This window comes from Lytechinus variegatus, chromosome 4, assembly GCF_018143015.1.
Source record: "Lytechinus variegatus isolate NC3 chromosome 4, Lvar_3.0, whole genome shotgun sequence".
Classification (NCBI taxonomy): domain Eukaryota; kingdom Metazoa; phylum Echinodermata; class Echinoidea; order Temnopleuroida; family Toxopneustidae; genus Lytechinus; species Lytechinus variegatus.
In genome coordinates, this window is record NC_054743.1 from 13,974,209 (window position 1) to 13,987,025 (window position 12,817).

The window sequence follows — 12,817 nt, forward strand, 5'->3', positions numbered from 1 at the left end:
CAATAACTACCCATCTGCCTGTTAGGACTTCATTACAGTATCTTGTGCTCATTAGGTTGGTTTCCCATACCGATCCTACACAACCGGTCTCAAATTGACCCAGTACAACGTCTCTTCAGTTAAGCCTTTTCTACGAATCATCATGTGAGGAAAATGGCATTAAATGGCATTGTATGAGAGGCACCATTGAAATGAAATAACTTGCATACTGTATGTATTGTTGTGTTTGTTTGAATGAGCTCATTGAACATTGATCAGTGATGTAGACATGTTCATATAGATTACAGATGCTTCAAACAATGCAGTTGTTCATTAATGATGAGTAAAAAGAAAATCCTGTTAAAGAGTTTCATTTTCTCTTGTTAAAATATATTGTATTGTGATAAATTACATGAAACTTACATTACAATGAATTCATGAATAAATAATGATATATAATAATGCAACTTAGAGCACTTACATGTATAAATTTAACCTACATTTACAGGCTTTACAATGTTCTAAAGTTAAAATTATCATACTGTGTCATGCCATGTGTTCTAAAAAAAATTATATTGTATCATTTATCAACAGATGTTTTGCCTCTGTGCCATCTTTTACAATTGTTTAGAAAGGTATACGAGTAGATTTATTTTCACTGTACTATTTTTATTTTTAGTAATTTATTTTTTCCTACCTTTTCTTACAGACAAGCGATGTATCTGTATTTGAAACCAATATTCGATTCGTTGGAGGATTGTTATCTATCTACGCTCTCACACACGATGAGGTAAGCAATGATAAATAATACAGGTACATGTACAGTGTGCCTCTGTGGCTAAAAAAAAGCAGGAGGGGGGGGGGTTCTAGACAGTTGCTCATCTTTGGAAACTTAGGGTTTCCCGTCTTCACTGACAACTTAATTTGGTAATCTGCATACATGTAGGCTTTATACAGGGCCAAAGCAGTTCCAGTAGTCACTGAGTTAAAATTGCAAAGATCCTACATGCATAATATGCAGAGAAAAAGAAAATAGGTGCAGCCTTACATACATACGTGTTAAGTTAGTATTTATATTATGGTTTCTGTAACATTTAAAATGTCTTGGGATTTTTCACAAAAAAATCATTGTGAATTGGCACATTTTTTTGAAATTTGCTCTTCAAGATCTTGGATTATAAAAGAAAGTTTTTATAGAATCCTAATATTCGGGAAAGACTTTCACAAATGAAAAAAAATCCACAAACTTATATTAGGTATCAGTTGAGAGTTTTCAATTTACAAAAGCAAGTATATATAGATTTTGATGCATTTCTTTCTTTCCTTTGCATTTCTATAAAAAGTCATATTATACCCCCTCTCACATTGAGCTACTTGCCGTTTTGTAGCCCTTTTGAAAAAATGCTAGAAATGGTAAGTTTTATTTAAAGTTCTCCATGAGGATTATTACCTGCTCTTGGAACTGCTACAAAACTCATTTTACGTAGCTTGATTTACTGTGTTTTACTAGTCTGCTGTGCAAACCCTTCACTCGAGTTAAGGGTCTGAATGTGCAGACTACAGGTACTGTCCTCGTGCCTTGTGTGCTGAATGCCCTCTCGCTCAGAATTAAAACAGCAAGTTTATGTGTGTGCTAGTCTTTGTGTGGAGACACACTTGCTGATCAAAGTTTCAATCAGGGTCTGTGCCTGCAGACTATTGTTTTACTGGGATTACACTTCAGAAAAATGCCTTTATAATTCAGTTAGGCACAAGAGATTTAATATCACCTAAGTTCGCGCGCGTTCGGAATGCTCTATTGTCTTGCTAATCCCCATAACGAACGCATTCGTAGTGCCCCCTGCATACACCTGAACGCAAGGATTACTGTAAACAAAGAAGTCAATAGAAAGCGCTGAAGTACTCCGTTCACGTTACCCACGAACGCAAGGATTACTAATAACAAAGGAGTCAATAGAAAGCGCTTAAGTACTCCGTTCAGAACGGAGAATGGTTCTGCTCAGCTAGAAACAGATACAGCCGGGTCCAGGGGGATTTTCCCAAGTGATTAATGTGACGAAAAAAAGCAGTTTGCCGGTGTATGGATTTGGGATTCATTGCAGATCGTTGGTGATCATTTTGAGAAATATCCTGAGTCAAAACTTCCCGCATTTTAATTCTGACGGACGTATTTCTTCATTTTTATTAAAAGGTGATCAATTACAGATGTTTTGAGTTCATGATAAGAAATTTCCCGTGTGTGAAGGGATGTCCAAACGTTGCGCTTTTTAATTTTTACGGACGATATATATATACATTTTTGTAATTTATATTGAAAGTCAATAAATTAGACATTCGTTACAAATCGTCTAACAATAATTTTAAAACATTTCTCGAGTCAGAAGGGATGTTCAAACATTGCGCTTTTTAATTTTGACGAACGTATTTCATTTAATTAAAAGTTAATCGTCAGAGAACTTAACGATGTCTGCGCTATCTCTTCGACATCGGATCAAGCGTGGAAGTCGTCCGCTAGTAATATCCTTTACATTTTTCTTCCTTAAATCATTCTTTATTTCATACCACGACATCGTTTACATGATTGTTAAATATGTTCTGACGTCAGAAAACTAACGGTGTCGGCTAAATCTCTACGAAATCAGACAAGGCGAGGAGGTCGTCCGCTAGTTTATCCTTGACATTTTTCTTCCCGTGGGTATCATTTATTTCATACTCTGACATCGTTTTCGTGATCATAAAATAGGTTCTGACGTCAGACAAAACGATGTCGGCGCTATCTCTCCGACATTAGATGAGGCACGGAGGTCGTCCGCTCGTTTATCCTTGATATTTTTCTTCCCGTGGGTATCATTTATTTCATACTTTGACACGTTTACGTAATCATAAAATAGGTTCTAATGTCAGACAACTTAATGATGTAGGCGCTATCTCTACGACATCGGATCAGGCACGGAGGTAGTCCGCTAGTTTATCCTTGATATTTTTCTTTCCGTGGGTATCCTTTATTTCATACCCTGACATCGTTTACGTGATCATAAAATAGGTTTTGACGTCAGAGAATTTCACGATGTTGGCGCTATCTCTACGACATCGGATCAGGCGCGGAGGTCGTCCGCTATTTCATCCTTTTCATTTTTTTTTCTGTGGTCATCATTTATTTCATACTCTGACAATATTTACATGATCGTTATGACGTCAGATAACTTAACAATATTAGCGCTCTCTCTACGACATCGGATAAGACGCGGAGGTCGTCCGCTACTTTATCCATGATATTTTTCTTCCCGTGGTAATCATTTATTTCACACCCTAACATCGTTTACGTGATCATAAAATAGGTTTTGACGTCAGACAACTTAATGATGTAGGCGCTATCTCTACGACATCGGATCAGGCACGGAGGTCGTCCGCTAGTTTATCCTTGACATTTTTCTTCCCGTGGGTATCCTTTATTTCATACCCTGACATCGTTTACGTGATCATAAAATAGGTTTTGACGTCAGAGAATTTCACGATGTTGGCGCTATCTCTACGACATCGGATCAGGCGCGGAGGTCGTCCGCTATTTCATCCTTTTCATTTTTTTTTCTGTGGTCATCATTTATTTCATACTCTGACAATATTTACATGATCGTTATGACGTCAGATAACTTAACAATATTAGCGCTCTCTCTACGACATCGGATCAGACGCGGAGGTCGTCCGCTACTTTATCCTTGATATTTTTCTTCCCGTGGTACTCATTTATTTCACACCCTAACATCGTTTACATGATCATGAAATAGGTTCTGACGTCAGACAACTTAACGATGTCGGCGCTCTCTCTACGACATCGGATCAGACGCGGAGGTCGTCTGCTAGTTTATCCTCGATATTTTTCTTCCCGTGGGTATCCTTTATTTCATACCCTGACATCGTTTACGTGATCATAAAATAGTTTTCACGTCAGAGAACTTCACGATGTTGGCGCTACGACATCGGATCAGGCGCGGAGGTCGTCCGCTATTTTATCCTTTTCATTTTTTTCTGTGGTCATCATTTATTTCATACTCTGACATTATTTACATGATCGTTATGACGTCAGAGAACTTAACGATATTAGCGCTGTCTCTACGACATCGGATCAGGCGCGGAAGTCGTCCGCTACTTTATCCTTGATATTTTTCTTCCCGTGGTAATCATTTATTTCACACCCTGACATCGTGTACGTGATCATAAAATAGGTTCTGACGTCAGAGAGCTTGACGATTTCGGGGAGGGGGGGGGGTTGAGGCCGATATTCTACACTTAAGTTTTAAAACTTTTAATCGAGAAGCATCAAGAAGAGATATGTGTATATTGTGGGAGGATAGATAGTAAATCACACAATTATGTCAAAATTATAATTTCCTCATTTCATTATTCAGAATTACGCTCTGCACAGACAATCATCTTTGAATTTAATATCCTATACTGTTAAACCTTCATTTTTCATGCCGTGTCGGATCGAGAAAAAGCGAGACTCATATTTGGATGGAAGATGACTATGATTTCCCAATGCAAATTACATGTCGTTAAAATATCCTCCGATGTCGGAGTAAGAATTTATCAAAACAGCAATGTCGAATTTTAGGGTTTTGGGGGGAAATGGTTTCATTCAACAACGATCATGGTTATGAAAATCCCAAGAAAAAAACATTGGTCACAATGATATGCCTATGTATAAATGAGTGATCATTATCTCCTACTCCCTCGCTTTTCTCTGTATACTTGTTATTAGTGGGATTTATCCTGCTCAAATATATTCGACCCCCCCCCCTTCTACCCACTGGATTAGAAGTTCTGTTAAAACCCAAACAATTATGACCCGAATCCGCGTCAAAGGAGATTCATATGTTCGCTCACAATAACATACACTTTGATTTCATTTATACCTTAAGAATCACTACAAATCCCCGGCCGCGGCACCTATGTTCGTGAGCAAGGCATTTAATCCGCAGTGTTCTTTTATCCTGCATTCAAATAAATGAAAAAGCTATACACATTGTTGGTAACTAGATTTGGGCACTTAATTGTTAAAGGGGGAGGTCGCCTTTAGCAGTATGATATTGTTCTCCTGATCTAATGTCGGAGAGATAGCGCCGACATCGTTTTGTCTGACGTCAGAACCTATTTTATAATCACGTAAACGATGTCAGAGTATGAAATAAATGATACCCACGGGAATAAAAATATCAAGGAAAAACTAGCGGACGACCTCCGCGCCTGATCTAATGTCGGAGAGAGCGCCGACATCGTTAAGTTGTCTGACGTCAGAACCTATTTTATGATCACGTAAACGATGTCAGGGTATGAAATAAATGGTACCCACGTGAAGAAAAATATCAAGAATAAACTAGCGGACGACCTCCGAGCCTGATCTAATGTCGGAGAGATAGCGTTGACATCGTTAAGTTGTCTGACGTCAGAACCTATTTTATGATCACGTAAACGATGTCAGAGTATGAAATAAATGATACCCACAGGAATAAAAATATCAAGGAAAAACTAGCGGACGACCTCCGCGCCTGATCTAATGTCGGAGAGAGCGCCGACATCGTTAAGTTGTCTGACGTCAGAACCTATTTTATGATCACGTAAACGATGTCAGGGTATGAAATAAATGGTACCCACGGGAAGAAAAATATCAAGAATAAACTAGCGGACGACCTCCGAGCCTGATCTAATGTCGGAGAGATAGCGTTGACATCGTTAAGTTGTCTGACGTCAGAACCTATTTTATGATCACGTAAACGATGTAAGGGTATGAAATAAATGGTACCCCCGGGAAGAAAAATATCAAGAATAAACTAGCGGACGACCTCCGAGCCTGATCTAATGTCGGAGAGATAGCGTTGACATCGTTAAGTTGTCTGACGTCAGAACCTATTTTATGATCACGTAAACGATGTCAGAGTATGAAATAAATGATACCCACGGGAAGAAAAATATCAAGGAAAAACTAGCGAACGACCTCCGCGCCTGATCTAATGGCGGAGAGATAGCGCCGACATCGTTAAGTTGTCTGACGCCAGAACCTATTTTATGATCATGTAAACGATGTCAGGGTATGAAATAAATGATACCCACGGGAAGAAAAATATCAAGAATAAACTAGCGGACGACCTCCGAGCCTGATCTAATGGCGGAGAGATAGCGCCGACATCGTTAAGTTGTGTGACGTCCGAACCTATTTTATGATCACGTAAACGATGTCAGGGTATGAAATAAATGATACCCATGGGAAGAAAAATATCAAGGATGAACTAGCGGCCGACTTTCTCGTCGGACCTGGTGTCGCAGAGATAGCGCCGACATCGTTAAGTTGTCTGACTATCAACTTTTAATAAAATGAAATACGTTCGTCAAAATTAAAAAGCGCAAAGTTTGGACATCCCTTCTAACTCGAGAAATGTCTTAAAATCATTGTTAGACGATTTGTAAGGAATGTATGATTTATTGACTTTAAATATAAATTTAAAAAATATAGTCCGTCAAAATAAAAAAGCGCAAAGTTTGGACACTCCTTTATACACGGGAAATGTCTTAAAATTCTCGACAAACGATCTGTACTGAATGTCAAAATTGTTATAAATGAACAAATACGCCCGTCGAAATTAAAAAGGGGAAGGTTGATAATAAACTTTCAATATGAATGAATAAATACAAGGATGCGTGTTTATTCGTCCAACTTAAGAAGTGCTCAAAGTTTGATCATCCCTTTTTATTCGGGAAATGCTCAGCGTTGTAGTAAGAAATCTCTATCAAGGCTTGAATTAATCACCACGTTCGCATGTATTCATTCATTAATAATCCGACCGTTCGCTTTGCCGTTCAGTGACACCCCTTTTGTGCGAGAAGACAATGAAAATCAATACTCTTCTCGGCTCACTCCTTCAGTAGAATTCTGAACGTGAGTGAACTTGAATGAACGGGGTCTATTGTCTACTTTTTTAATCCCCGTTCAGAGCGCATTCCGAACGCGCGCGAACTTAGGTGATATTAAATCTCTTGTGCCTTATTCAGATATTGCAGACTTTTCATATTTGCTGCCATAGAAGACACTTTAAATGCAGGAAAGGAGTCATTCTAGATGATTTTTATCCAGCCTATCCTTTAACCTATTTGCAACATTTATGTAGAAGCTTCACTTGCTTTCTTTTTGAGAGTTGAGACCTTGACTTGTTTGTGAAATGAATCCTCTTGTGCTTCCTTCAGCTTTTACCCCAAGGTTGGGTCTTGTTTCTCCCATTGGAGTTCATTCAAGCTATTACCCAAATCACTTGATGCATACAAATGCATTCAAACTTTTAATTTTTTATTAGAAGTTAATTTGACAAAATGCAAAGTGTCTACAGCACACATTAGAAATATCAGTGCCTCATCATTAAAGAGTTACAATTGATTAAAATCAAGCACTAATTCAAGGTTGATCTGGATTCTTCACAAAAAAGACTTGTGATCAATCGCAATTTTGTGAATAATTAATTCACTTGCAAATTTTTTTTTTTACATCTAAGATGTTAAGATTAAACAATGGAAGTATCATCTCAAAAATTGGAACATCATTTTTTTTAAATCTCAAGTCATTGTAGTCTTTAAATATGCAAACAATATTACATAGTGATCTTGATTGCATTCAAGCAACAATAATTTTACTGTAGTTAAAAATCCTTAAACCTAGGCTAGTTGCATAAGCATTTTTTTTTCATCTGGCATGAAAATTCTTGTCTTTCGAGAAACAAGTTGTGTTGAAAATAGAATCGGACCAGAAATGAATTTCTGGTCCGAATTTTTTGGTATGGTAGGAAATGTGTAGCCCGCCTTCCCCTACATGTAATGTAAGTGATTATTCATATGGAAAGAAAATGACATCTTTCAAAACCCCAAGTTGTGTTTAAAAAATGGAATCGGAACAAAAGAGACCATGCTGGTACATGTAGGAAACGTTTATTCATTTATTCAAACTGCAATAGTATGTATTTGATAGTTTTCTCTATTGGTACTCACATGGACTAGAAGAGCTCAATATTTGACCAATTTATCTTCACAATAAAAAAAAACAGTGTTGAGCAAACTACATTCGAACAAAATAAAATTGCAAGCCTGCAACCAAATCTGTCAATTTTATGCAAAAGTCATCAAATTGGCAATGGTTTCAAAATTCACGGGATGTTGTCTGTATATCCTGTCATCAAGCCTTCTTAATGGCCAATGTAGGATCTTATATGTCCATGGTTCACAAGTAATGGTGAGTTACATTCAGGATTGGTGCTATGGGGGGGGCAGGAGGCTATTTTTAGATGTATATTTGTTTTCAAGTGACTGAAAAATGTTAATGCCAAGGAAAAAAAAGAGGAGATAGGAGGGAAAATGAAGAGTAAAAGTGATGGTCAGGTCATTCGATGTGCAGTTCGAACTAAAATAATCCTATTTCATTATTTAGAAAAATAGTGACAATCTCTATATCCTCTTTCCATCCCCCAACATGATTTCTGGGTGCTTCCCCTTCCCCCTTGGTCCATCCACAATACCTGAATTGTAGCAACTGCCTTGATGAATTTTATCAATTATTTCAGACTAAAAAGTGACAGATAACCTCACTAGATTTCATATTTAATTTAAAAGATTACACTATTTTTAGCTTGCAGAATATGATGCAGTTTGTAATTAAGGAGAGAGAGAGATAAAATCATTATTAAAAGTGATCATCCTATAACTGACAGGCCTTGAAAACCCCAGTCCTATGAGCACACACGCAGACTGAGGACCTTCCAGATTTGTTCAGATTTATATTAATTATTAAACAATTCCGTGTTTGGAGCATGCTGAATGCAATAAGACATCTTGTGCAAATATGTACATATTGCATGGCTGTGGCATGAGTTGACATGGATTTGATCAATATTTTAGAATATTAAAATTTATTTTGTAAATGATTGATGAAAAGACTAATCATAGTACAATATGTTGAACTTGTCACTTTGGTAAAGGATATAACCTCAGTAATTGATTAGGATGGGTTTTTCTTTTGTAAATTTATTTTTAATGTATTTTTCAATTGATACAGCACTCTTTAATAATTTTTAGCACCTGTATGTAAATGTCCAGTAACTCCAGTCTTATTGAATTTACATGTATCTTGTAGTTAAACTTTCATGAGTCCAAGTGTTAATGAACTTGTGACCTTATTGGTCAGTTTACCTGAGAGATAATTCTGTATTTGCCTCATTTACTCCTTTATGTTTCCTGACCATTAGACATTTACACAGATGAAATCACCCAGGCTCATTATATATGAAATCAGAATAAATATATTTCCCATATTCTGTGAACAAGCATGGTGCAACTAATTCATGAAGTATCACTGCATGATTTGCAGAAAACATGCTTCATTTCTTTTCAGTGTCTTTCCCCATCTTTGGAACACATTTCTTCCAACTCTTTGAAACATTTCCTTTTTGAGATTTATTCAAAAACATATATGGAAACATGTAACCATTAATTTCAACTTGTTATGTACCAAGCACTGCTATTGCTCCTTTATGTAGCAAATCAATAAGTACTATCTTTCTGAGCTAATAAATTCATAGGATTCTGAATTCATCAAAGAGTCAAAGAACATTAATTTCAGGAAATTAACACTTCTTAACTTATTTCTTTTTTAATATTGTGCTTTTATTTCCCTTTGACACGAGATACTAAAGGAAGTACATGTTTGTGTATACTTTTTCATATTAAAGAAAACAAAGCAAAGATGGTTTTAGTCATAACAGGAAAGCATGGCTTCTGTTCACTTCCCATTACCACTATTGGATGCTGATACTCTCTACGGCCCATTGACATTGGCTTTGCTTCTAGGTAACAGACAATTCAGTGATTGGAAATGTCAGTTTGGAAGTCACTTCCAATCCTGCCTGTCTTCAACCAATCCATATTGCTCCTGATTAATTATTAAGGGTTTATTTTTTGAAAGCTCTTGGGGAAAGGCCTCCTCGGTGCAAGTATAACTCATGAGCAATCTGTGCTATGGGGAAAAAGACAGTGCCAAAATGAACCGAGAAATAGGCCGTGGTACATGTATATCTTGAAAAACCAACACCCAGGCTGCATGTCACAAAGCTTAACAACTGATTGTAATTTGATTTTTTATGATTAATCATTGAGTAATCAATCGTGCAAAAATCAGTTGTGTAATCGCTCACTTAAGCTGTTTGTTATAGAGCTCAGGTCGATTTGACCATGCCCTACTCTACATGTACATGTAATATTGAATTATTTAAAAGATTTTCTGGTCTGAATGCTCAACAAACCATGCAATAGTTTTCTATGAAAGCATAAAATTAAACTCCACCTTGAGAAATAATATGGTTTATTTCTATATTGGATGATGTACATACATGTAGAGATGATTCCCCATTTGCTAATAGCAGATACATGTATTAAAGTGTATACACCAATCAAAGCTTTTCTAAACATAGTCGTTGATGTACAGGTTCTTCTAGTGTAAACAGGGTGTTACTGTTATGGATGATGGCGGTACAGATATGGGTTAAACTAGCACCTCGTGATAGTTTGACAAATGACCTGTATAGAGTTTATGAGATACGTCTCCTGTTTTTCATTTGCTCATATCAGCGTTGTTGTAAACAGACCAATTTTACCGGAGAGATGTGATATGATACCAGTTCAAATTGAAAGATTGGTTGGCTGAATTGAAAATCAAATTGGAAATTTCCATCAATCTAAACATTTTTAACTTTTTCTTCCTTTTTTTAGCATTGAATTTGAAAGAAAGAAACAAGTTTGTTATTGATCGATATTTGCTTCACAAATTCTCGTTCATTTGAGCAAAGTCCATATTTTATACTTTGAAAAATGATATTGCACATTAATATGACAGTTTTAAAATGCCTATCATGTACAGTATGAAATAAAGGAATATGCACATGGATATTTCATCAAGACACTTCCACAAAAGAAAGTGCATGGAAAGAATAACATGATATTGGTTTGCTTGACAACAGTAAGCCTGGCAACGTTATGATGTCAGAAGATAAATATGATATTTTGGTGGAAAGTGAGTCAATCTATCATGTATATGTTTCAGCTGGCTTGCCTGAATAAATATTGAAGCTGACTGCTAAAGCTTCTCCCTTATGATGAAGATGTGTGCAGAGAGATTGAGAAAGAAAGAGAGAGAGTATAGGAGGAAGTGCATTTGTGTGGTGGAGGTAGTAACACAAAAATGTGATAGCTTTTGCAACTTCTCGTTTTCATCTCACTCTCATTGTTTGCTTGCCATCTCTTTTTCCTTCTTGCTCTTTCTCTTTGTTCCTCTCTGTCTTTCTTAGTCTCTCCATCTCTGTGCCTATCTCTCATGCTCATCTCGCATGTTCTTGCCGTCCGTTCAAGTCTTTCTCTCTCGTAGTTTTCTTGGAAGTGCTTGAAATCACCTTAACTATCTATGCTAGAAATTTTTTAACAGAACATTTATTTTTACTGGTGGGTACATTAGCAATGGCTCTATAATTTTCATGATTTTTTTTAATAACTTAAAAAACAATATGTACATAAATAATTGAAGTGGTAATTTAAGCAGCAAGGCTGATTTCAAATGTTTATGAATATTTACCACTGAAAGTAACCATACAATTGTAAAACATACGGTGATATCCAATTACCATAGCTATTAACCTCTATAAATGGCATCTGATCCTTTCTAGAATTTTGTTAATCAGGCATGTGAAATTATTGTGGTGGAGACGAGAGACTGGCGTGGTTGCGGTAGCTAAAAGTGGAATAGTGTAAGGTGGTTCTCAGTCATGCAGAACATTGCTTCAACTTTAACTTGGTCAGAATACATTTTTCCATTTACTGCATGAATGGGTTTTATCTTTATTTACTGGAAAAAAAGCATTGAACATTATACATATTCTGTCCACTTACAGCTTTAATCACTGGCGGATCCAGGGGGGGGCAAAGCTGGCCCATGCCCCCCTTTTGAGAGGCACAATTAAAATTTGTAATGTAAAAATGCTGTTAAAACAGAAGTGTGCCCCCCCCTTTTGAAAGTGAAGATCTTTTGCTTCTCAATTTTTTTCGTTGCAAAATGTCCTTATGTGCCACATTTTTTGGAAAATCCTGAATCCGCTCCTGGCTTTTAATTTTCTAATTTATACAATGCAGTAGGTACAGTATGTATTGGCCTATGTAGACCTTATTCTCTTCTACGCTTTAACCAGTATACATGTACATGCACCGTGTGCAGTACGTTTTGTTAGTATTGATTTTCTTTTTAACACCCCTTTGTTTGTGATAAATATTTCTTGTGAAAATTGTACGTCAGTGACAGTTGCCATGATATGATACTCAAATCCGTCTTTAGATAAGTTTATTCATAGAAAACTACATGTAGACAGAGCTGCATGTGGAAATAATTCATACGTAATTTACGTATGGTCATTAAAAAGTACAAAAAGGCAGAATAGCATAAACTAAAATGAATTAGTTTGTACAAATACTTTGCAAAAAGGTAATCTACTGATTTTGGATATGATGTTGGGATTAATAATGAGTTAACATCTGCATAAGATAGCACATATAAAAAGATGGCTCTGCGGAAATTGATTTGTTTGAAGAGTCTGCTATGTGTCTATATCTCCTCCCTTCCCCCTCTCTTTGTCTGTCTGCCTGCCCCCTCCCACCCCCCATCCCCCCCCCCCCTCTATCTGCTACTCTCAGACACTCTGCATCGTTCTCTTTCTACAAGAAGTTAATTTAATTCCATGTACATGTGCAATGTATATTGATGATGTTG

The 12,817-nt window shown here is 36.7% G+C and overlaps 1 protein-coding gene across 1 annotated transcript in view; it reads left to right on the forward strand.

Annotated features, from left to right (window-relative positions):
* LOC121413448 (mannosyl-oligosaccharide 1,2-alpha-mannosidase IA-like) overlaps positions 1-12,817 on the forward strand; it is a 70,103-nt gene that overhangs the window by 16,133 nt on the left and 41,153 nt on the right. Inside the window, exon 3 of the mRNA XM_041606269.1 lies at positions 689-769. Within this exon, the coding sequence (XP_041462203.1) occupies positions 689-769 (81 nt within the window). The remainder of the gene's footprint in view (positions 1-688; positions 770-12,817) is intronic.